General features: G+C 37.2%; 1 protein-coding gene across 1 annotated transcript; it reads right to left on the bottom strand.

The window, feature by feature from the left end:
- Positions 1–47: 47 nt before the first annotated feature.
- Positions 48–26,527, bottom strand: glis3 (GLIS family zinc finger 3). Its single transcript, XM_065265631.2, has 10 exons — positions 26,203–26,527; positions 22,844–23,015; positions 21,658–22,684; positions 10,565–10,726; positions 10,332–10,442; positions 7,353–7,485; positions 6,246–6,366; positions 2,258–2,406; positions 271–414; positions 48–184 (listed from the first exon to the last, which is right to left on the bottom strand). Exons 1-10 carry the CDS (start codon positions 26,525–26,527, stop codon positions 48–50), a joined length of 2,481 nt encoding a protein of 826 aa, XP_065121703.2.
- Between the last annotated feature and the right edge of the window lie 1,236 nt (positions 26,528–27,763).

Here is a 27,763-nt window from a genome sequence, read left to right as displayed (position 1 = left end):
AAACAATTGAAGTTGACATTAAATGTTTGGGTGAATGAGATATACATTCAGCCTTCAGTATAAACACATGAGATCTGGCTTGGGCTTCTGTCCATAGCATTGATGTGAAGATAATTGTCTTCAGACACCGATGGCACCTGGTCTCCTAGAAAGTCTTCAGGTCCAGCCTGGCAATCGAACATGGCTGTCACAAACAGAAACAGAAAGCGTTCTGTGTGAGACTAGTAAAGCAGGTAACATGCTGACTTTAGGGATTTGTTTGTGTTTTACCAGTGATGCCTGACAGAGCTTTGTGGACCAGGTGAAGATCTTGCTGAGATGCTTCAGAGAAGCCCAGATTATCCTCAGACATCTGCATGACCAGCGGTAAGTCACTGTATGTATCTAACATGGTCTGGGCATCACCAGAGAAACCTATATTAATATATAAGCAACACTGTATATATTAGACTCTTCACATCAATAGATGAACAAAATGCTAAAAAACAAGACTGAACACTTTTTATATGAATCCATTTGGCTTTCTGTCAGATATATGTGCTCAAATTTCAGGAAGCATCAATTTAATGTTTACACTGATACTGTATTTCCCAAGAGTGTAATCTGAGCCTGAACTTTATATAATCTGTATAATGACATTAGAAGTGTATTAGATGGATCTATTTTTGACTCTGTCTGACAGGCTGCCATCTGTTGATCCAAGAGTGAAAGAATCATGTGTGTGAATCATTAAGTGATGATGGGTTTGTTCTTTGGTCACAGTCAGTTCTTCAATATGCATGTGGCATCAGATTACTGCACATATGCATTGATCTACTGCTGCATAACACACACACATGCACAGACACACGCATGCACACACATAGACAGACCATAGACTGGTTCACGGGGCCCAAATCAACCACGCCTCTTACATGTCTCATTTGACTGGCTTGCTTAAATAAGAAATTGAAAATTAATAGTTATATCTTCAATCCTCCCTCGAAGCTCTGAGAGTTTGCTCAAAGAAGCTGTCAATCACAGGCAATCATAACGACACGCCCCATTTCTTTAGCATCAAATTACTAGCTAAAATTTTTCTTTTTTAATGGCGGTTGGCAAACCCACTTAAAGGTGCATTTCTGCAACCTACTGGACTGGAGTGTGGAGCATATGTGCATGTGCAATGACTTAGATTTGGCTTAATGACATAAGACGCAAAGAATGCAAGCTTATGTTGTTGAAGGAAGTCACATCAAGTGACTGTCTTGTGATTCTTAAATTTTCCTAATCGTCTGTAAAGTGATACGAGACAGCTTTGTCTGGTCAGTCCATGATTTATTCTATGATTTACAAATGTGTGTTCGGACGGTCTCTGCAGGACCGCGTGAAGTCAAAGACACTTTTTGGACACACGTGAATGAGTGTTTTTGTTGCTGCTTGGTAATCAGTGTGGCTCAAAGCTCTGTGTGCACGTTGTTTATTAATTATGACCTGAAACAGACGCACAGCGATTTTAGGAGGATGGCTTGTATGCGTATCTTGACAGCGTGAAACTACATTTGTGCGCATGTCAAATGATCAAATCTGATTTAAAGCTTGTGCCATATAGGCTGTGTCCCAATTCAAGTGCTGCGACCTTCTAAGCATGTAACCTTAAAAGGGCGAGCACTCTGTCTTTCAAGGTGGCAGCCTCAAAAGTCCGCGAAGAGAACAGCGCCTTAACTATCCTTAACTATCTATCCTTATAGGTATTGTAGAGGATTTTCTTTTTCCGGGTGGATCATCAAGACTATTGGTCCTTCTAGTTGTCAATCAGGAGTGTTGTGCAATTGCATTTTTTTTAAAGTGGAGAAGGAAAATCCTCCGCTACACCTTTAACAGCGCGGAGAAATAAGGACGCATTTTGAGGCATCATTCTAAGCATCCTTTGAATTGGGACGGCCTTACTAGCCTCAAGTCGCGCTGCTGTGACGCAATCGGTCTTAAAATACGTCCCTAGAAGGTCGCAGCCTTTGAATTGGGACACAGCCATAAACACGCACATCAATCCGATCACATTATTAAGTGTTCATGTAAACGCTATGATAGGATTTAGCCAAAAGGTGTCCATGTAAACGCACAGACTGAAACACACACACATCATGTCTGTTAGGATTTTAGGCTGTTCTAGTCATTTTCTAGTGGATTTTGATAAGTTTTTCACATCTGTACATTATATATCCCTACCAATACATGAAAATATTAGATAATGATATGAAAGACAACCAGCACATACTCTCCTGTAGAGGTGGATGTTGTGTTCTGGGATGGTTGGAGTATCTGGGAAGTTTGCCAGTGTTTTGGGTCATTGTGTGGTAAGGAGCTGAAGGGGGCAACACTGGAGGTGGGACGGGGTTCATCTGATGTAACACAGGACCCCTAAACCTGAGAGAAGACATGTTGTTAACATCAACAGAAATTTTTTTTTTCAAAAAGTTTTTGTGTGTGTCCTTTTAAATGCAAATGAGCTGATAATGCAAATACTGATCACCATAATGGTGGTCTGTTGAAATTGAAACTTAATTGTGCTATCAATTATTCTCTCTCTCTCTCTCTCTCTCTCTCTCTCTCTCTCTCTCTGCACTGCAGTGGCAGTGCCATGGTTGGACAGTGCAGATTAAGGGGCGGTATTATTGTAATAAGATCCCCTTCTGACATCACAAGGGGAGCCAAATTTCTATGAACTATTTTTTCACATGCTTGCAAAGAATGGTTTATAAAGTTACTTCACATTTTCTAGGTTGATAGAAGCACTAGGAACCCAATTATAGCACAAGAAGTCGGATTTAACAAAAAAATTATTTTCTATGAATTTACTCACATGGCGGCGGCTGTTGGCTGTGACTCTAAACTCTACTCAAATCCCTGCCACGCCACTTACATAGTTTAACATTAAAAAGAATAATAAACGATTAGCATAGGCTGCTAACCCATATTGTGCATCTGCAAGTAGACTTTGTCTGACTAAGCTTGCGCTATTTAATGTGCACGTCGGGTGTGCGATACCTGCGAGTTGTCCTACACGCGATGCAACGCTTATCTCCCGGTGTGCGACTTCCTTTATTGTGTATGATTAGTAAGTGCACATTTTTATAAATTGTTTGTTTTCTAATCTTCTCTCAGCCACCTGTCATATAAAGACATTATACAATATCCTGACTAATATAATTGAGTATGCAACACTACAGTAAAACTAAGAGTTTATTTTTATTTAATATAATATGTTCATCAGAATGCACTAGAACAAGGAAGGTTTTTCTCAACTGATTTACCACAAACGGAGGTAATTACAGCAATTCCACTAGATTGGTCTTAGGCAGTATTTCACAGATTTTATGATTCACTTATTGAATTCCTGATCCGCTTGGGTTGGTGGCTATAGCATCGGCTAATGCACTCGAGACCAATGAGGCAAAACAGGTCTTCATCACAATTGTCTTCCTTGAATCCTGCGGCGCATGGCATGCCTACTGCTGGTGCTTGAACAATTGCGAGCGGCGAGAAGCCATGCGCATCTGCTACCAGAAAGGCAAAAAAACGTTCCTCTCTGTGGCTTTGAAGTGAAGGAATGAGTGTCTATGAGCCGACCATCCAAAAAAAATCAACGTACCAAACACTTTTGCCACAGTAGATGTGTGTCACACACAAACACAGTGAATCTGTGCTTTATTTGATTATTGCAACTATGAGCTTGCAACCGTAAAGCCATGACAACCGATGCACAAGAACGCATTTGTCGCAGATCAGAGAAATAAAGGCTTTTAAATCGGCCAATGGAACTCAAAATGAATGTAAACGAGACTTTCTATGGCAGTTTACTTCACTGAGGCTTAACCAAAATGTAGTACTAGAAAAAAATACAGCATTCACTGGATTATTAGACTCAATTCATCAGGATTGAATAGACTGTGAGAGACACTAGCGTATAGACCTGTTGCCAATTTCATGTAGCAGCTAACCTGCTCTGCTCTCTGAGTGAACACAAATGTACTTTTATTTTCTCCAATCATAGATGCATGAACAAGCGTCTTTTCTCCTTTTTAATACCTACAATCATCAAGTGAACTGGCTGACAGATTTAAGCCCAGCAGGGAAATTCTGCAGTTCAGGATCTCAAAGACCAAACAACACTTTCACATGCACTCATTTATAATAATGGTTGTGAGAGAATGCAGTGTAGTTACTGTTCTCCTAAAAATACATTCAAGTTCCCCATATAGAGAGCAGGGGCGAAAGTACCAATGACATTTTTAAAGATAATGTTTTAGACAGAGATATATTTTTGACCTCACAAGTGTGGTCGATCAATACCAGGTGGATTTTTGATCAAATGTAAAACGACTTCAGTATAATTTCACTTTGAACATAAGTAGCGCATTCAACCCTGTCAAAAAATAATGAAATTACAATTTAAAGGTGCAGTGTGTAGATTTAAGCAACATCTAGCTGTAAGATTGCTCAGTCTACCCTTCACCGAAACGCACAGACAAGCTACGGTAGCAGCCATAGGACAAACATGTCATCTAAGACAAAATACAGTAGTGACAAAACACGCTCTGAGGAGCAGTTTGTCCTTTTAGGGCTACGGTAGAAACATGGCGGCGCAAATGTAAGGGGACCCACAGTGTACTCAGATAAAAATGGCTAAGTATGATGTAATAAACACATAATAGATCATTATGTGAGGTCTTTATACACCACTGTTGATATAGTTCTGTATATTATATTGCATTTCTGTAATTAGATCTTTCTAAAAGTAACATACTGCACCTTTAATTTAAAATTTCAGTTCATCAAATGTTTCAAAACCTGACAGTTCAAACTTGAGTTGTTGAGAATAAAAAAAAAATTCAACAGTACGAACACTTAATTAAATCAAATTAGCATAAAATGTTCAACATAATGCAACAGTATTAGCAGCAGGACAAAAGTAACAAGTGTTACTTTTCGTCCCGACAGGAACTCTTGACATTTAGACCTGATTTACTTTTATTTTAAAAAAACTCTGAGAAGTCAAACTTAAGGATGTGTTAGACCTATAGATTGATCAGTACTGTAACACATGAAACCAGAAACACAATGCGTTATAAGAAAAATCAATGCTTTAGGAATTTACTTATCATGGTTGAAAACGGCTTTCTGGACCTACACACGCAAAACGATGACAAAATAACGTGATATTTATCAGCTCTGTCAAGGGTTGCGTGCTAAAGATGCTGTCACAGTTTGGAATGCAGATGTAGTGAGGGCTCTGAGAAAATTACTTTGTTACTTTCACCCCAGTTCTCCCCTATATGTGACCCTGGACCACAAAACATAAGGGTCGATTTTATGAAATCATCTGAAAGTTAAGAATTAATAAGCTTTCTGTTTTCTGTATGGTTTATTTGGATAGGACAATATTTGGTTAAGATAACTATTTGAAAATCTGGCATTTGAGGGTAGAAAAAAATAAATTGAGAAAATCGTCTTTAAAGTTGTCCAAATTATGTCCTTAGCAACTGCATCCAGTTATATTTATGGTAGGAAATTAACAAAATGTCTTCATGGAGCATGATGATAAGCTAGCAGCCATATCACCCAGTAGCCCAAACAGCTTGCCCACTAAAGTAGGCTTGAGCCTGGCCATTACTTGGATGGAGACTTCCCTAGAAAACCAGGTTGCTGCTGGTAGAGGTGTTAGTGAGAGGTCTGTGTAGTGACAGTATAGTGATGGGGACACTATACTGTCAAAAAGCACTGTCCTTCGGATGAGACGTTAAACTGAGGTGCTGATTCTTTGTGGTCATTAAAAATCCCATGATGTCTTTCAAAAAAAGAGGGGGGGGGTGCATTGGCCTACTAATCATCTCCTCATATACTAATTGGCGATATCACTCTGTCTCCTCTCCACTAATAAGCTGGTGTGTGATGTGGGTGTTCTGGTGCAATATGGCTGCCGTCACATCATCCAGGTGGATGTTGTCCAGGTGGATGTTGGTGGTGGTTGAGAAGAATCTCCCTTTCGTATGTAAAGTGCCAAATAACGAATTGTAACGAATAATTATAAATGAAACATGATCTTTACTTAATATTCTAAAGATTTTTGTCATGAAAGAAATTTTGATAATTTTGACCCATACAATATATTGTTGGCTATTGCTACCAATATACCCCTGCTACTATGACTAGTTTGTGGTCCAGAGTCACTACAGTAGTGAAATGTGTTGTGATTTATCCAGTACCTGTTGTTACTCTGTGGTAAGGGAGGCAGTTGGACACTAGGATGGTTGTGGTGATCATCTGTGATCTTCATTGGACTGTGCAGGGAGATGGTTTGGCTGGGCAGATTTAGTGCAATGACACCTTATACATCACAAGAACACACAACAGATAATAATTACTATATATTATAATACACATTTCTATACACTGTTTCTGATATATAGCTAGCTAGCAGAGTTTGTTGTTCCTAAAATAAAACTGTGATAATTTTTTATCATTCATCTTTTTTGTCTAAAAAACTTGGACCAAAAGCCAAAGTTAAATTGGCTTTGATATTCTAAAGGGAAATAATCATGAAAGAGCACCTATTATCTGGTTCACGATTTTACATTTCCTTTGGTCTGTAAGTGTAATGCTGCGTTACACTAGTTGGACGCTTGAACATTTGAGTTTACTCGCTTCATTCGCGCATGAAAGCCGCGCGTGAAATTCTAGTCATTCAAGACATTCACGCGGAAATCCGCGTCATGGGAGGGGCTTCTGTGACTCTGCTGAGACTCCGCTCGCTTCCTGTAATCACGTCACTACTTCAGCAAGGTCCTGATTGGTTAACACGGCGCGGAAATTCACCAAAGTTCAGATTTTTCAACTCGCGTGTTTCCCGCGGCAATGCTCACCGCGCCACACGCGGCAATGCTCACCGCGCCGCAGGTTGCCTAATCGTGTCTTTGCATTGACTTAACATGTAAATCACCCGCGCTTGCCGCCTCTACCGCGGCTGGTGTAAACGCAGCATAAGTGTATTAGTTCATGTTAACAATATGCAAAAGGTACAAATCTCAAAGTAAACGATGATGCAAGTTATCGTATCCAACGTAAATCTCTTTTCTTGGACTACAACAAACACAGAGATTGTAGGCTTTTCAGAACAATGAGCTTTATACAAAATCAAAGCGTTTCAGGGAGGCAGGACAATTATTTGGAAAATTATGTTTTTTTAGCCATAAACCACGCAAACACATTGTATTACAGGAAATACACAATATAACACAACATAACAGGGCCTCTTTAATTGACCCAATTCTACCTAGATATACAAACTGAACTCATGAGTCAGTATTTTATACCAGTGTAGAGATCATCAATGGGGGACCGACGTTTGCTCTCAATCAGGTCCAGTGAAGAGATGTTGTGTTGCAGTGGCTGAACGGTCAAACATTCATTTAGTCCATCCTGATTGACATCTGTGCTCCATCTCAGCTACAAAAAGATTCAAATATAGCTGATTGGTTGCTGGTTAACATTACTTCACAAGCTTTTATTTTGATAACACATTGTTGGTCTTCAGTATAATGAGCACTGATTTTCTTCATATACACATTCCTTACTATATTTATTCAATTCAATTTTATTTATATAGCACTTTTCACAATTGTTAATTGTTTCAAAGCAGCTTTACATGAATAGATGTAGGGGAAAACACAGAAAAATCGATAGATAATATAAGAAGCAGAATACAGCGGCTAATAATAAACCGTACATAAACAATAAACGTTTATCAATACAATAAACGTTTATCAATGTTGCTTTTGATGTAATTTTCTTTCAAAGTGGATAATAATAGTGGGAGATAATGATCTGGATACTTGATTCTTTAATTGTTTTCAATATACAATACGTAAATGGTTTACTATCACAGCTTGAAATATCACTGCAGTGGTGTGTGATATATTCAGTGACTCTAGTAATAATATATTAATTGTAATTCATTTGTTAGAATGAAGTGAATGTGTACAAACTGGACAGATAGAGTCTAAACAATGGCGATGGTTGATATGATACAGACATTTTTTTTTTATCTTTCTGAGAGAAAAATCTGTATCTATGGTGATGTGACCTTTATTTTTTCTTTGTGTTAATGAACGCGGCTCCTACACAACACTGCTGACAACACTAAAGTTTAGAGACATTGTTATCAACACCTCTCTAGAAAAATGTTACACAATCTGTGTCACAAATGCACAACTGTATTCTTACATATAAGACAATGAGTAAGTTTACATGTACACCAATAATGCCATTTTTCCAATAATCAGATTAAGAACTTAATGGAAGATGTTTACATGGCTGGAGATACAGTAACCTCTTCACACCTGTTTACATGCAGTTTGTATTTTCTGATTATTCACACACAGCCCAATATAGACAGTTTCATCGGGCGCACGTGGGCTGACGCGATACACGTCTGGATCCGAACTTTACTTTTTTTTTTTTTTATGGTTTGACTAGTTGTTAACTGATCTCTTGAACAAATGCCTCGTCGAAAATAACAAATGTTTTGGTTTCCTAGATAATCTATGTGTTGTTCTTTTGCTTGTTATATAAATAAACGACATTTAAAGAACTCTGTTGTTATTTATTCTTAGCGGAGTTTACCGGAAGTTACGTGCGGACCACGACAGCTGCTTGTTTATGTTGTTACTGCTGAAACCGTCTATAGAGCACAAATGATGAACGTACATACTGTCCACTGTTTTATTTTACTTATATTAAATCATGACAAATTGTTCTTATGGACACATTTCATTATTTTGGTGCCGTGATGAAGACAAAAATAGTGATTGTAATGGTTTTATACACTGTTGTCGTGTTATTTTAGTTGTTTGTGGATCAAGGCAGACTGCTGACAGCGAGTTCCGGGAAAACGTCAAGTTTAAAACAAATTCCATAACAATAAATCGGCAAGTATGCCAGACTAAGAAAAAAGTCAGTTTGATGACAGACTTTTGCCTTTTTTAACTTTCCTGTGTCATCCTGCAAGTTCCTTCGATTATAACAATGGTAGTTTGTTTCTGCTTTTAATTTTCATACTCAGTGGTAACATTTCTTGGATTTGTTTTGTGACGGTTTGATGATACGCTGCTTGGAATCCTTTTCATCTATTATTTGGCTGTTTTGGCGCTGAAATGGACTATTGGTGCTTGGTGACATTTGGACAATCTGGGCATGGATTAAAAAAAGATCATGACATAACCTAGATGCACTGTCACCTACTGTCACAGGAGCGCTGACAGAAATACTCCATTACTGATTTTACTGTTGTTAGCACTCTTGCGTAGCAGCGTTTTTACTTATGTTAAAGGGGACATTTCACAAGACTTTTTAAGATATAAAAATAAACTTTGGTGTCCCCAGAGTACAGTTTTAGCTCAAAATACCCAACAGATAATTTATTATAACATGTTAAAATTGTAACTTTTAAGGTGTGTGCAAAAAGTTTTTGCCGTTTTTGGGTGTGTCCTTAAAAATGCAAATTAGCTGATGAAAAGCAAACACTGATCACCATAATGGTTGTTTGTTGAAATTGAAACTCAATTGTGCTGTCAATGATTCTCTCTCCCTTTCTCTCTCTCTCTCTCTCTCTCTGCACTAAATAGCAGTGCAGTGGTTGAATAGTGCAGATTAAGGGGTGGTATTATTATAATAAGACCCACATTTCAATTTCCTATTTTTTCAACATACTTGCAGAGAATGGTTTACCAAAACTAAGTTACTGTGGTGATCTTTTTCACATTTTCTAGGTTGATAGAAGCACTGGGGACCCATTTATAGCACTTAAACATGAAGTCAGATTTTCATGATATGACCCCTTTAAATTATCTTTATTTTAGGTTGTTTATATGGCTGTTTGATGAACATTAATCATGAGGAGATCCATTTTATCCTCATCACAGATAGAAAATAATTCTCCCTTTTTAGATTATTTCAAGGAGACAAGCTCTGGATAAAACAATTTTTTCCCCTTTTTCTCTGATTTATTTTGTTGTTTATATGTATATATTACTGTGATTATATGTTCATTTGTATATGAGTATTTATTATGCTTGTTTAATTTTTGCTTTGAATAATCTATATATATATATAATATGCACTTCCTTTGAAACATTGAAACAAATATATCATAGAAATCTGTCAAAAAGTCTGTTAGGAAAGAGAAAATTAAGCATGTTATAAAGGTTTAAAGGAACGTAATGCCTGAGTTTTTAGATAAATCTCTTCCATTACACGCTGGCTCCTCAGATATCTGACCTAAAAATATTTGCTACCTTTTTCCGGGCTTGTTGCTCTTTTAAGGAGTGAGACTTGACGTGTTTGCGCAGAGAGCTGGGGTCCGTGTAACGTTTCATGCAGCCCTGGATCTGACAGACGTACGGTTTCTGCAGACACAAGTAGAGCGGCACAAACTGTTACCACACTTTTCTTTACATCTTGTTTGCAGGTGTCTTGTGTGGGAGTGTTAAAGTGTGAATACACTGTAGTGTTTTTGGGGTCTGCTCACCGTGTCGACGTGCGTTCGCTGGTGTTTGGCGCGATCGCTGGAGTTGCTGAAGGCTTTCTGACAGCCGTGGTGTTGACACACGTAGGGTTTCTCACCTGTGTGGCTCCTGAGATGGATTTTAAGGTTCTCCAGGCGAGAGAATGCCTTCTGACAGCCTTCAAACTAACCAGAACAACATAAACATATGATCAGAAAGGTCTAGACACTTCTCATCATCAGTTAATGTCCAAATGCAAAACTGTAGAAACACAACATGACACAGATCGACCAGCTGGGGTCAGTGTTTTGCTGCTTAAATGACCAATCATCTCTCTATATCTATCTATAAAGGTATAGGTCACCCAAAAATGGACCTATTGTGATAAATGATGAAGAAGATATTTTGATACATTATGGTCAGCATACAGCTGATTGTAACCATTGACTTCCATAGTAGGAAAAACAAATATGTGCATGACAATAAGCGCAGCATTAACCCAGCATTGGATCAAAAAGGGACAAGCCCAGTCTCCTGGGTTGTAATTTAACCCATGCTGGGTTGTTTTACCCCAATGTTGGGTCAAATATAAACATTTTCTGGGATAATTTTAACCTGGCTGCTGGGCTACTCCCTTATTGACCCAAAACTGGGTTAAAAATAATCCAGCATTTTTAAGAGGGTATGGGACTGGGACACAAAGACAGACTGAAAGAGATGTGTTTTTGAGCTTGACTGTGGGATTGACACCAGCGATCGCAAAAAAGATCGCGAAAACATCATAAATGTTACAAGTATTGTGTCAAGACTTCTGAGCCCAGATCTTGAACATGTAAATGACATCACTGTGATTTCACCCTGCAAGAATGTCAAGTTTGTGATCTTTGTCCTTTCTGATGCCAAGACAAAAATACCAGAAATCACTGAATTGTGAACAAACTTCCTGACCTGATTTAATTCTGGTAAATATGGGTTAGAAAGAAATGATTATCTAATAAATCCTCTGAAAAATGACATCACAAATAACTTAAATTCCTTTCAGTACAGAAGGGGAATTTGCTGAAGTCAGTTGTCCATTTTGCTCGACTCAATTTCCCTTCTATGGCTCGGCATGTCGCGGTAATGACTTTATCGACTTATCGCATGATTAATAAAAAATATCTCTGTTATTTCTTTTTTTTCAGAGGCGATATATTGCCATGTTGTTTACATGTGTGTTTGTATAGATAAAAATAATGTTTTTCTGATGAATGCACATAATTTAAAAATAACAAATCCAACTAGAATTGGTTTCAAAGCTACAACCCGCAACTCCAACGTGAATGAGACGTAAAGAGAGGAAATTAACGTACACTAGCTGACATGTCGACTTTGTTCAAAAACAGGGGTAACAAAAAGAGTAAAACAAATTAAAAGTCATCTGAAACATAACTATAACACCAAGTGTTTAGATCTACACTAGCTATTATTAATAACATTAATAATTAATAATTATAATTATTGCTGAATTTCATATTATTTATTTGTGTTTTATTATGTAGAATATTTTTTGTTGTAATAAATGGTGTACATGCATTATTATGTTATTTTTAGTTATTATATAATCTGTTACGTAATTGTGTTAAAATGTCAATAATATCCATTATTTCTGGGCAATTAACCGACTTATTAAAAGTAGCTATCGTGACAGGCTTATTTGTGGCTGTTGTGAGGTCAGCCTTTATTGGTTTATTAACAAAGTCAGCGGCACATAACAATATCTGCATGTAGGTGTAGCTGTGAGATTTTAATCACAAAGTTTGTGTTGATCTTGCTGTGATGAAATTTAAAACACTAAATATAGATCTGAACGTTTGTGTTGCAAACAGACTATTATTGTTTTCTTGAGAACAGAAAAGTTGGATAAACTATAAAAGTTAATTCATTTGGTAACAACTAAAAAATGTAAGTTTGTTTAATTTAAATGTTCACCTTAGTTGTGATTGAAGTAACTTTTTACAGAGGATGGACTTGCGTTATCACATATTTTTTGTAATTTTTTTTACTCATGGACTCTTGCGTGAGGTTATTACATATATTTTTTTTATTTTTCTTTTACTCATGGACTCTTGCATGACGTTATCACATATTTTTTGTAATTTGACTCCTGGATGATTTTATTCTCAGATGTCTCAGCAGATGAATTCTTCCCTTAGTTTGGCATTTGTTTTTCTGGAGTAGTGAAGGTTTGTCCTCTTATTAGACGCTGTTTGTTTGAGATGTAGAGTGTCTGGATGGGGATTAAAGAAGTGAAATAAAGCCGCTGTCATTCTGCAGTTACTTCACGCACACACATGTTGTCATCTTTCCAGAATTTCCAACTTATAAATACAGATCACAAACAAAACTTGAATGATAATGAATTCTGACAATGAATCTTAATGAGTGCCATTTGCTAAACCAAACATTACGGTTTAAACACAAACGTCTCTCTTTCTAAAGATCGCTTATGCTGCAGACACCAATGAGACAAATCTTGTCAATTATTAAGAAGAAATTTGATGTTAGCTCTGTGATTTCACACACTATACATAACTTTATATATAGAAAAGATTGCATACGATCAGCATTTAGCAACATGACCCAACTTCCAACGATCCAATCGATTCTCGATGGATGAATTCAAGTCCAGCCCTACCTTTAATTCATTTCAGAAGCTGTTTTACTCGGATATACGTAACCACATGGAAAATTAGACAATTGCTACTTCCTGTTTTCATCAGAGTTTGCTTAACATTTACATAATGAAAACATTTCTATTGTTTTCTCGTCTGTACTTTGATACAACCTGGTTTAAGAATATTTCTCCTGGACCACAAATCTCTCAGGTCACTGACAGGACTCAATTAGCACCTAAATTAGCATGAAATCACCAAAAGGATCTAAACTACACCTTAACTATTCATGGCAGTCACACCAGGCCACAGATCGATAAGCATTCTGATCAGGACTGCTGGGAAAACAGACACGGCACCAGACAGTGCCAGACGTCCAGCGGTGTCCGGGTGTGCCTATGCACTACAGAACCTTTCAGACCGACTTTATTTAATAAAGCTCAGAGCCTGTCGGCTGCCCGGAGAGACAGCGGCCTGAATAGACAGCAACGTGGCTCCAATGTGCTGCTCAATGTCACAAGCGGTCCCTGACAGATCGTGGCAAAGTGCCATACGTCGCTGCATAATGGCAGCCGCAGCGAGTGCCAACAGTGTCGTGAGTAACGCTTCATCCTGCCAGGGTTTGGCATCACCAGGACAACTTCAACTTTTTCATTATCGTTTGTTTAAGCTGGAGAACTGTCGGAGATTAATGCAGAATGTAAGGGCCTTTATGTTTCAATTTTAATTGAATGGTCCATTAAAATGATAATATTAACTGAAGGATGTAGGATCTCTCATATGATCAAAACAAACCAAACTCGCTCTATTTGATGTCTTTAAAAGTGACAGTTGTCTATTGTTTGAGGTTGGATCTGTTCAACAGTAAAAGCTTATGATCTCATTTTGCATGAACAAAGACAGATCAGTACTAACAATGAGAGATTAGTGTGGCTTTGCGTCAGACGCTACAATCGTTTCCCACATTACAGCTGTTAAAAACCACCACAATTATTGTCAGATCACACACGTGACCATCATTCCTTATGCCATGAAATATCAGATTAAGAGAAATGCAGGCCACAAGTACACATTCTCATACACGATGTTACAAAAAGTACTGTGGCGTTTTTATCAGATCAAACAAAAATTTTTGTGGTTACCATGGTTTTACTACAGCAAACATGTTTTTTTTTTGTTTTAACTGTAGTAAAACCATGGTTAATTTTCGTAAGGGTAAGCAAGAAGGATTTACATTTTAAGTTAATGCAAAGACATCCTGCAGCGGCATTCGCACAAATGTTTGATGCGCGTAACGCATGAGTAGAAAAATCCGAACTTTGGCAGATATTAATGCTGTGTTAACCACGTGTTGACTACGGCGTAGCGAGCGGAGGCAGAAATACGAAACAACAATGGAGGACAAAATCATAATTTGAGCTATACATATTGAGACTACAAGCTTGAGCGTATTCACCACCTGAATTTCCACACGAGTGAATCGAGTTAACTCAAAATTTTCAAGTGTCCAACTACACGGAAATAGCGTGATTTATTCGCTTCATTCACATCTGGTGTGAACGCAAGACATAAATGTATTTTTACTTCAGCATGAACTTATGCTGATTTAATGCAAATACTAGTTATAAACTAATTAATAGTCATCATTAAGTACAACATGACATGTTTTTAGTTGTTAGTTAATGTATTAATTAACAATGAATTCATGTGTTGAATCATGAGTCATGTTGTAGTGAAAGATGACGACTCTTCATTAGTTTATGATTAGCCTTAACTCATCATTAATTCGTATTTAAGTAAGAATTAATTTATGTACTAGTTCATCATGATTCATGGACCATTATTATAAAGTGTTGCCCAAAATGTAAAAATATTTTTTTTTAAAGCGTGAATGTGTGTGTGTACTGTATATAAACAGGTCAGTGAGCATGCTAGGACCTGCCTGTGATTGTATAGGACATCAGATCTGTGTCATTACTGCAGTCACGTATCTGTTTAACCGTCAACTCCATTCAGATGCTCCTCAAAGACGCCGTGCCAGAGCTCTGATAAACAAAAGCTGTGGTTTACACAGGAAAGACTTTTAATATCTCTAACTGTTTTCTTTCTTTAGCTCTTCATTACGCGTGTCAGAAACCATCCAACTGTTCCTGGTGTCATGGCAACAAGAGAGGATTTTGGTAATGAGTAAGAGTACAGCGCTGAAGGTTGACCACAGGTATGTGTGAGGGATTAATGATTGATCATATGAGAAGGTACAAGAGAGCTAAAACTGTACTAACCGCCTGCATACACATCATATAAAAAAAAACCTATGAGATGGACCTGTATGACACTTCATCGGTAATATTACAGTAATATCTTATTTAAATCTTACTAAACTAATATATGACTGAACATTAATTCTGTGTACTACACTGTATGAAGATTTTTTAGAAATGTAATATAAAAACATAAAAACTGTAAAATAAAAAACCTAGGGAATTTAGCAGTGTTAAAAACTGAAAATAAACAAAACTGTGTTTTTAGCATGCTTTTAAAGGTGCCAAAGAATGCATTGTAATAATCTATTCAATTGTTCTTTGATGAAGGTTTGTGGCTTTATTAAGTGCAAAAATGATCCAGAGTCAGTTTTACATGTCCATTTACTATGGAAGAAAAATAATGACAAAAGTTTTTGAATTAAAATAGCCTGTTGAATTGTACTACCTGAAAAAAAATGCATTGTATTAACCGTACTTGAATTTTAATGCATTGTATTTTTATGTTTTTGAATTAAAACAGCCTGTTGAATTGTACTACCTGAAAAAAAATGCATTGTATTAACCGTGCTTGAATTTTAATGCATTGTATTTTTAGGTTTTGCATTTTTAAGGGCTGAAATTCAACATGCGTGTATATTTTCTGTATTAAAAATTCAATAGTCCACATTCACCTTTTAGATTTCACTTTAAAATATTCGGTCTGTTTAAAAATACAACGTAAAATATTCAGCAGGCAAGTTTCAGTCCATTTAAATTCGCGTCCAAAAATTCAAGTCCAAAAATTCAGTCGTACAGATTTCAACATTTAACATCCGGGAACTGCAGGAAAAGCAGTAGAGTACCGAGTATAATCTCATCTGCTGTTAATCGATCTGGCCAGCAGGTGGTGCACGTGTTCGCCAAAACTTTGTACATGTAAGATGATTTATCCACTGCAGTGATGAATGTTGGCTTTTATGTTCAGTTTTAGTAGAACAACTGTAATACACTCATACAGAGAGTGTATTGTTTGGTTATGTTATTGACAGGATACTAAACGGTTTTTAAATGCCATATAAATTAAATAGGGCCTTTCTGCCTGCTATTGGCTTCGTTTCTCAAAAGCTAAGTTGATTGTAGATTTTATTGGTGGCAATCTACCATCTTCTTATGCCTACGAGAAACGGACACGTTTTTGTAATTCGTCACCTCAGTTTATAAACCATACTCGGATTATTGAACTGTTCAAGTTACAAATGGTGCGCGCGGATTAATAAACCATACGCACAATTAAACAATCAGTGCTCTCAGATTTTCAATCCATATCCACAAATTCATAAACAATAAATAAAAAGTGCACACGCTTTCGCAATGGTTTTGCAAACTGAGTCCACTACCGCAGAGGTCCCCAACCACCGGGTCGTGGACAAGTTGCCACCGGTCGCAAGAACATCCTGAAAAAATGTGTATAATAGCTACGTTATAGTTTAATCAGGTGTTTTGTCCTTTACGAGCCGACTTCAAATAACATATCAATCCACTTCTATACAGGGCCGTGCTCACTCTTTTTCTTTGTCTCTCTCTCTCTCTCTCTCTCTCTCTCTCTCTCTCTCTCTCTCTCTCTCTACCAGCGCATCGGCGATCACATTGCTGTCATTAAGGCCGTAGCCAGGATTTTTCAAATACCGAGGACAACCCCTACATTTTTTTTTATTATTTATATTTTTTCCATATTACAGAATAATAATAAACACGTCCAAACTACAATAGCACAAATGTAACTGTGTCTGTGAGAATTTTTGTTGGTGACTAAAAGCATCCAAAAAAATCAATGGTTACATTTCATCATCTGAAGTCACCCTTTCAGTGGCGGATGCAGAACGTGACATATGGGTGGGCATGGATTAAGTCCGGGTGGACCTGAATCTATGGGTGTCACTTTTGAATAAGAAACTATAACAAGTCTATAAAATTCGTCAAAACTTCAGGAATCACAAGCGTATTGGTGAGAACACCCGAACTGCACGTCACATTTTTTACATTATTGATATACTTTAAATTGTAATGCAACATGACATTAATTAAGCCTTTTTGGTTAAAAAAATTATTGGGCTGTCATATAGCCTACAAAAAAGAACCTGCACACAGTGACAAGAAATATAAATGAACACAAAAAACCTAATACTTTTTAAAATAGCCTATTAAAACTGTTTAAATAAATTAAGCTACTAAATGCTTAAAATGAAGCTTCACTCTGAGCGAACACATACCTTGACGAAGGCTATTTGCCGATACGTTGGTTATAATAAATAATTTTTGCAAGTGAGTGTGCAGTCACTATTTTGTGTTATAAAATAAAGCTTCTAACATCATATTCTCTTCATACAAATCACTAAAAATATATTTTCGTTCTCACATATTTAAGTTAACTTACTAAATAAAGAAAGAAAAAGGGAATTGCTAGAATAATGTTTGACTCTGAGGTTAAACGAAATGACAAATAAATAAACATTTAATATACTTTTTGATGACCATAAGAAGCGGGTACTCGTAAAGAGCGGAGCCGAGGAGCGCGCATTTCAGACGTGAACACGAAAGGAATAATGGGTTTAGTTATGCTTTCACTTCATTTCCTGACAGTTTCACTTGTTAGTGGGGATAGTAATAACTAACAAGATGACACCGAATTACATACAATATAATTACCTAACTAAATCTGAGAGAATGCAAACCCATTACAATATTTTTTCCTCCGACGGGCAGGGCGCAGATACATCTTTGTAGCCCGACAGGAATTCGCCATAGCCCCGGGACAGTTAGACATGGATACAACTTCATATGGTGTATTTTACCTATTGCATGTTATGTTAAAAACAGTAAAATTATAAGTAAGCCTGATAACTATTTAAAAACTATTATAAAGAAGTTGAATGTTGCGTTATATGGTTCTAATGAAAAAAATATTCCCAAGCAGCTTTCAGCCATGATCACTTTGAGAACTTTTTTTGCAAGCAAGTGGAAAACGTATTTTGAATAACAATACGTTATAAATATGTGCTGCGCGCTTTCCTCTCAATAACATAAACACACAACAAATATGACAGCGGGGTAAAAAATAGAAAGGAAACATCTGATCACAGTGATGTTGTTTGATAGCCTACCAGCTCTCTAACTCAGCACTAAGTCACGCCATGTTTATTGCTACACTTTATACAATATAGTCTATTGCTTTTAGCAACAAATATCATAACAACCTATAAGCCTACTGTGTAATTGAGACATTCATTTAAGAAATGCATTAAAAGCAGAAAGAATAGGCTGCGGAAATATAGTGGGTTCACTATAATCCACACCACAGACGTTCTTGGTTTGCTTCTTATTTATTAAATCGAGGCAATTGTTTGATTAAACATTGATTAATATTAAGATACAATTTATACAAAACGAAATTCACTTTAAAGAAAGTCTTTCTACAAAACAAACCTATGCAGGGCTCGCAAAATCGCTACCCCCGACGTCCCGAGTATTATTTTTTTTTCATTTCTGATTGGGCGGGCCAGCTGTCAATCCATAGCCCCGCGCCTGCCTGCAATTAGTTTCATTTGCGATATCAAATGAATGTCTTCATTTTATTCATAAAGTCATACCTTTGCAATTCTTTGATCGATTGTGTTTTAGAAGTACTGTATGCTTGAACTCTAATGACAGCAATGTGATCGCCGATGCGCTGGTAGAGAGAGAGAGGGAGAGAGAGAGAGAAAGAAAAAGAGAGAGCGCGGCCCTGTATAGAAGTGGATTGATATGTTATTTGAAGTCGGCTCGTAAAGGACAAAACACCTGATTAAACTATAACGTAGCTATTATACACATTTTTTCAGGATGTTCTTGCGACCGGTGGCAACTTGTCCACGACCCGGTGGTTGGGGACCTCTGCGGTAGTGGACTCAGTTTGCAAAACCATTGCGAAAGCGTGTGCACTTTTTATTTATTGTTTATGAATTTGTGGATATGGATTGAAAATCTGAGAGCACTGATTGTTTAATTGTGCGTATGGTTTATTAATCCGCGCGCACCATTTGTAACTTGAACAGTTCAATAATCCGAGTATGGTTTATAAACTGAGGTGACGAATTACAAAAACGTGTCCGTTTCTCGTAGGCATAAGAAGATGGTAGATTGCCACCAATAAAATCTACAATCAACTTAGCTTTTGAGAAACGAAGCCAATAGCAGGCAGAAAGGCCCTATTTAATTTATATGGCATTTAAAAACCGTTTAGTATCCTGTCAATAACATAACCAAACAATACACTCTCTGTATGAGTGTATTACAGTTGTTCTACTAAAACTGAACATAAAAGCCAACATTCATCACTGCAGTGGATAAATCATCTTACATGTACAAAGTTTTGGCGAACACGTGCACCACCTGCTGGCCAGATCGATTAACAGCAGATGAGATTATACTCCGTACTCTACTGCTTTTCCTGCAGTTCCCGGATGTTAAATGTTGAAATCTGTACGACTGAATTTTTGGACTTGAATTTTTGGACGCGAATTTAAATGGACTGAAACTTGCCTGCTGAATATTTTACGTTGTATTTTTAAACAGACCGAATATTTTAAAGTGAAATCTAAAAGGTGAATGTGGACTATTGAATTTTTAATACAGAAAATATACACGCATGTTGAATTTCAGCCCTTAAAAATGCAAAACCTAAAAATACAATGCATTAAAATTCAAGCACGGTTAATACAATGCATTTTTTTTCAGGTAGTACAATTCAACAGGCTGTTTTAATTCAAAAACATAAAAATACAATGCATTAAAATTCAAGTACGGTTAATACAATGCATTTTTTTTCAGGTAGTACAATTCAACAGGCTATTTTAATTCAAAAACTTTTGTCATTATTTTTCTTCCATAATTTACAACCCTAGGATTTGTCTTTATAATGAAATGATCTATTATTACCTTATTTGAAAGGGTCATGAATAATAATGTTGAGCTCTGCTCTGATTGGCTGTTTCTTCTTTAGTAGCTCTGTGTGTGTGTAAACAGATCTTATGTTTGAGTCTGTATCAGATTTTGAGGAATAATCAATTGTTTGGAGATTGTTAATGGATGTTTCTGAGTGGTAAGTTTGTGTTTTTTCAGTATGGACCTGCAAAACGTAACTGTATCGTCAATATTAGAACTTCAGCCTTAAAGGAGTAGTCCACTTTAAAGATGGGGTCCATTGACTTTTTATAGTAGGAAAAAAATACTATGGTAAGTCAATGGGCCCCATCTATAAAGTGGACTACTCCTTTAACGCTAGCATATAGCATTAAAGGAATAGGAATAGTCCACTTTAAAGATGGGGTCCATTGACTTTTTATCGTAGGAAAAAAATACTACAGTATATATGTCAATGGGCCCCATCTATAAAGTGGACTACTCCTTTAACTAGCATATGGAGCTAACTAGCATATAGCATTAACTAGCATATATTATTTGCAGACATTTCTGACACTTTACTAGCCGCTTAACAACCTGTTCAGTTGATTGCAAATGTATGGCAGAAAGCTGCGGTGTCTTTTCTTAATATCTGCATAATTAGCCAAACTCTCATGTCAGTTATCAAGATTAAATACTAGTTAACTGATGAATGGAGCTCAAACTGCACAGGATCTGTTGCTATTGTTGATGTTTTAATGGGGTTTACTACAGGATGCTTAAAAAGACCTCAGGGTCTCCTTATGCAGAATTACAGTGTGCTGTAACAGATAAATTTACCATGGTTACCACAGGAGGGTGCATTTACCACTTCTTTACCTGCTCTGTGTAATTGTTTAAATCTTACCTAATGCTAATCAGTTAACTCAGAATTACAAGAGTTTAATTTTGTATATAAATTAATTTTGTTCTCTGAATAACTTGGATAATATAAAATGTTGTGAATGTAAAGTCACCCTTGTAAACTTGTATATGCATATTAAACTGAGAAATATTTATATTTTTCAGAAATTAAATATTTTTGATTAACCCCACACAGCAGACGTCTCTGTGCCGGATCTGCACCAGATCTGCGCCGAAGTCAGCGGCTCCAGTGCGGATCCGGCCCACAGGTGTCTGTGGTCTGGGACATAACAGACACCTGGAGTTAAGGTTACGCTAGTGGAGCTCTTTACTAAATATATGTGGACTTTCAGGTCTATTATTAGATGCCAGACTTACCGAGCACTTGTTAGGTTTCTCTCCTGAATGAACTCTCATATGAATCAAGAGTTTGTAGCGAGCATTGAAAGGCTTGTGTTTCCGTGGACATCCGGCCCAGAAGCAGGTGAAGTCGTCGCCCTTGCGCTGATCCACGTGGATCTTCTCAATGTGTTTGACCAGCTCGTCCTGGTGGCTGTAAACGGCACCACAGTCCATCCAGCAACAGCAGTGGCCTCCACTAAAATCTTCCTCCTCCTCTTCCTCTAGCATGGGGCAGAGAGTCACAGGAAGAGCCCTGATGTCATTTGAGGGCACCGTGTGACCTGGTAGCTCACCATAGGACCTTCGCACGTGTTGATGGGCGTGATAGGGTGGTGGGGGACCTTGGGGCAACAAGTCAAACTGAGGCTGCACTGCGGCTGACGGGTTGTTAGATGCAGCATTTTTTATCTCCCGTTTGTGCAAAAGTTGATGCTCCACCACCAGGTTGGTAAATTGATCTTCCAGGGTCGCCTCCTTCAAGCGTCTCACCTGAAAACTCTCGCGGTCAAGTGCGTCACTCACAGAAACGTGTTTGCCGGGGTGCGGGAGAGGAATGCAGCTGCCTCTGACGCCCAGCAGGTGGCCGCATACGTCTGACTGCAGAGGCGAAGGGGTGGGCTGCGACCCCGGAGAGGCTCGAGAACCGATGATGTACGCCACAAGCGAGGTGGGAGAGGTCCGAATGATTGAATTAAGGTCGATGCCGTCAGATAGAGGAGATAGGGACAAAGCTCTCTTTTTTGACCGAGCAGAGAGCCGTGGACTGCTGGTATCTTCTTTGAAGAGATATGGCGGTAGAGAGGTGGGGTTGGAGGTACGGGTGACACTTCCTGAATCAGGGTTCAGGTCAACTGCTTCTGAAATCTGATTGGATGGCGGCTGAAGCCCAAGTGGTGGTAGAACGTGATAACCGTACTGCCAATCCAACTTACTGCTGCGTATGGACTGTGTCTCGGCAATGCTGAGTGTGGTCGAGGCTAAAGACTCTCTGGACAGCACTGACCTGTGATGACAATAAAAACTGAGTTTACTTACAACACAAATTGTGTAATGACACATGTTGAATATGTGAAGGCACAAATGTGCTACTGTGGAGGGTGACTGATTAAAAATATTTCACAAGAACTATGACCGTGTGATTTAAAGTGATCAGAGGATTTACCGGGCATCTGTGAATGGAACGACGAGGCCCACAGCATGAGATGGACAACTGTAATTTGATGTTTGTGGAACAGATGGAGAACCCTGAAGAAGCATAGCGCTGCTCCTCACCTGCAGGTTTGAACCTCCACACGCTCCAAATATCTTTCTGCTCGACCCCAAAGATAAATAACCTGAGAAAGCCGTCATGACATTTGAAAGCGTCAGTGAATCTTCTGTGTTATATATTATATTCCCTGTGATAAAACCAGACTTTCAAGTTCTTCTAAAAACATTCAAACACTCCTGCAGTCACATAATACTTAACTTGAGAATGTTGTAATAAAATTAAGCCATTAAAGTGCAGGAAAAACTGCTACTAAAAGACTCAAAACCAATTTCCAGCAGAGATCTGATAATCAAACCCTATGTGCCTCTTCAAAAGTCATTTCCAGTTGATCAGAGGACTGTTCTGCCCCACAGATATACTTATTTTTCTTTCTTGTACGGTAAAAAGTATTATGATTGGTCTGATCAGCTACATGTCCAGAATACTCAGCACGACTAACTCCACCTTTGTGGAAAATCCATTTTATTGCTTTCCTCATACAGATTAGAATTAGGACAACAGCGTATGCTTGCAAATTACACCCAGCGATGTGACGATTATTCCTGTTTCATATTTAACAGTTAAGTGTATATTCATTTGTAAGAGGAATGCGGAAAACCTGGAAACCTGGGGCCAATTGTTCAAAAAGTTGAATCTGATCCAGATATGGAAATCAGCAGGTAGTTTGGTCGGTATGGGGTAAAAAAGTTTTTTTACTTAAAGAGACAATAAAACAACACAACTCTCCCTTACTTCTTTATTTCAGTTCAACATTCAGTCTGTTCTTCTGGCCCATATAGATTATACACAAACACATTTTGTGCATTTTAAGTCGTAAAGATGCTAAATGTCTTGTAGTTTACATTTGTAGAGATGCCGGTTGTTAAAACTACTTTTGACTGTTTGGTCTCTGATGATTGTGATCAATATATGACAGCTAAAGTTAAAGATTACTTTTGTTCAAATTAAATGTTAAATATTTTTGTTTGTTATTGACTTGTATGAGGGATTTATACAGACTTTTTTCTTTCTTAATTGACTGGAAGCTTTAAATGGTAGCCTTATGTTATACTTTAAATACTTTATCATTATAAGGATTAAACTGAGAAAAATTTCAACAAAAAAAGATAAGTTTATAAATATTACATGATATAAATGTTGTATTGTAGACAAACTGTAGGTTTATGGGGTGGTTTACCAAACAGGGATTAGCTTAATCCAGGACTAGGCCTTAGTTAAATTAGGAAATACTAGTTTTAACAAACATGCCTTACTAGAAACATTACTTTTTGTTGTTGTTTGGTTGTAGTCCTTATGAATGTATACTGTTGTACACCTATTATCCGATTCACGATTTTACATTTCTTTTGGTGTGTAAGTGTGTGTTAGTTCATGTTAACCAAAAGGTACAAACCCCAAAGTAAACGATGACACAAGTTATCGTCTCCAACTTAAATCTCTTTTCTTGGACTAAAACAAACACACGGATTGTAGGCAACAGTTTACTTCCTCGGCCTGTTGACATGGACATGACTGATATTATCATAACTCCGCCCGCTTTGACTCAGTCACAACCAGTAAGTAGTCGATGTTTTCATATTTAAAGACTTTACTACAGACTAAACCATGATTCAAACTTAAGTTTTGTGCAGTGCAGAGTAGCGCTTGTTGTTTGTCATTTCAACGATTACACATGGTTTTAATGTTTTAGTATCCTTACTTTACCAATCTGTTACATTCTGCTCAAGCCGCGCTGGTAAAGTTGATCGATCAGCTTGGTCATCTGATTTTTTCTGATCAGATTCGGCTCATATTGATAAGGTGGTAAAGATGATATTAACGGTCAGTATTGCTTTGTGAGCTAATCTTACTAATACAGTAAGGAGCGTCACATTTCCGGCTGACGTCAAAGGTGTTCAGGCCAATCACAATGTACAGATTAGCTGGCCAATCAGAGGACACATCGCTTTTCAGATCTGTTGAGTTTTGTAACAAAGAGGAGCAACAATAATGTGTGGTATATGGAAAATAATGTGTTTTTAAAATAACTATAAACCATGCAAACACATGGTATTGTACCAAATAAACACAATAACATAGTTTTTTTTTTTTGCAACAAAATATGGTGCTCTTTAAGCTCGGGCCAGTGGTTCAGGTTTTCACTTGCCCTGCCAAAATTTTCACTGGCCCCAATAAAAAAATGTCAGTGTCACATATTTAATAATTCAAAAGTAAAATATAATTGTATACAACAGACATGTTCCAATGAAAAAAGGTTCCCAACTTTTTTGCTTTACCTGTAAACTGACAGCAATTGTGCAAAATATTGCTTTGTTTCTTTTGTCGTGTTTTACCCAAGTAAATGTCTGCTTCCAAGATGTTAAATAATATACATAGATGAAAATGTATTATAGTGACTGAGGGTGAAGCACTGGCCCGATCGGGCAAGTGACAATACTTTTTACTGGCCCGAACGTCTCTCACGCTTGCCCAGGGCCACCGGGCAGTCCTTTATGCAATAAGTGTCCATTTGTCAAGCTCTGAAAAGTAATTCTTTGTCATTTGATAGTTTAATATAAGAAAAAGACTAAAATATAAGTAATTGAATATTAATTTAAAGCAGCCTGTTCAGCATACATGTGTTGAATGTCTTCTCTGTAAGTCATATGGAGTCAATGCTTTATTGGAGTTTGATCTATAGTTAATGGATGTCATCTGCTGTTGTTTCACATACAGAAAGTCATTCTGAAATGAGATGATGACAGAATCTTCATATCAGGATAAACTGCTGTTTTAAAGCTCATTTCTAAAAAGAACACTGTAGCTTTTGTCCTCAAACATGAGTTACCTGTATAGACAAGGAACCGTTTCTGCTCTGTTAAATACTAATGAGTTTTCTCTCTCTACTTTGGTTCCATGGCTCATTTAGACGCAAGCTTTCCGCTCGGTTAATTATCAAAAATATGAGAGAAAGATTGTGTGGAATAGATGTGGTCAGGCTGTTGGACGGCAAGTGAAGTGAGGTATAACCAGCAGCAGGAGGACGAGGCGAGATGATCAGAGAAATGTTGTTATGCAGACAGGTTTATCATTACATTGCAAGCCCATTATTGAATGTCAAATGATAAATATCTCACACCATGATGGATTTTAAGTAATTGCAATTCTCAACCTATTGTACTTCTGTAAGATGACATATTTGTACTGCTCGAACATCTCATCACAGAGATACATTGATTCATTTCAGTTATGCATAATGATCATATATTTACCTTTCATACCATTGTCCGGGCAGCTGGATTGGACCGATTGTTTGGATGCAGGTGCTGTGTATGATAGGGATGGATGCTGTGATGACTGTGGAAAGCTCAGTATTCCATGATGTTTTCCATTGGTTAGCACCTGTCTACGGAGACTAAGGGCAGGGAGAAGTACAGTGTTGTTTGGATCGGCTCCGGTGCCGGGGCTCGGAGCTGGACGGTGTGATGGAGAGAAAGAGTGACCCGTGTGGACCTTCGGGTGAGGTACGGGGTGTCCTGTGATGGGTTGGGCCATACTGAAGGGAGAAACCACAAGGTTAAAGTCGTATCTGTTCATGTTCATCACAGTTCTGATGGGTGGACATCCTTAGCTTGTGTAAAGAGTTTTATTTATCTGTGTAATAATGAGAACACTGATAATGAGAATGATCAAAATGTACCATAATATTTTACATCATTTGTACTGTATATACCCCTATTGTTATATACACTTTATACACTTAATGTTTCCTCATCTTTCTAAGTTGCTTTGGATAAAATGTAAAATACACCTTTACTGTACCATATGGTGTTTCTATAAACATCAATTATTTGAGATATTTAATACAAATATGTCGATATATATATATATATGTATATTTTTTTTTAAATTTTAATATTAAGGAGAAAGTTATGTATTTATTATTATATATTGTCACTGTGATCTGTAGTTCTTAAACTTTATCGACACATAACTGTTACATAAAAACTTTAATTTTGACGCAAAATTCATTGCCGCAAAATTGCTTGACTTAATAGTCGTCATTAAATCAAATATTTTATCGATTAAGTTTCTGATGATGCAAAATAACGCGTTTTCAAGTATATAGGCTATATTAAAATTATGTTAAAACGTCAAACTTATTGTTTCACACGCACATATATAAAGTTTATCGATCATAGTTTGGTGATATATATTGAAAACGATTAAAACACGATAAAAGTTGATAAACTCATCTGTTACTAAAACCGTCTATACACCTTTACTGTCTGTACAATGTTTTTATAAGCATCAATCATTTGAGACATTTATGACAAATAAACTTGATCGACACGTAACTATTAGACATAAAAACTTTAATTTTGACGCAAAACTCATTGCTGCAAACTTGCTTGACTTCATAATCCATAAAAATATCGATTAATTTTCTGATAACCCAAAATAAGTGACTTTTGGTGATTAACGCGTTTTCAAGTATCAACATTATTAAAATGATGTTAAAACTTAATATCTTCACACGCACAAAAATAAAGTTTATCGATCAGATTTAATGACAGTTATAGAAAACGAGTGATGTAACGACATAATACGATTATAATAGCACGATAAGAGTTGATAAACTCACCTGTTTAAATCTCCTCAGGTTCACCTTGATGACGCGTCATCAGCGCTGATTCCCGCCGATCATCTGAAGAGATTAAAAGTGTATGTTTATTGTGATTTTACTGACTCTCTGTGTGTGTTTAGTGTAGTGTTTAGATGAGATGAGTGTTCTGCTGGTTTGTATGGGTTTGTAATGGTTGTCAGGGGCGG

This window comes from Paramisgurnus dabryanus, chromosome 10, assembly GCF_030506205.2.
Source record: "Paramisgurnus dabryanus chromosome 10, PD_genome_1.1, whole genome shotgun sequence".
In the NCBI taxonomy this organism is placed as follows: Eukaryota; Metazoa; Chordata; class Actinopteri; order Cypriniformes; family Cobitidae; genus Paramisgurnus; species Paramisgurnus dabryanus.
The sequence above is the reverse complement of the archived record's forward strand: the minus strand, read 5'-3'. Positions and strand labels throughout refer to the sequence as shown.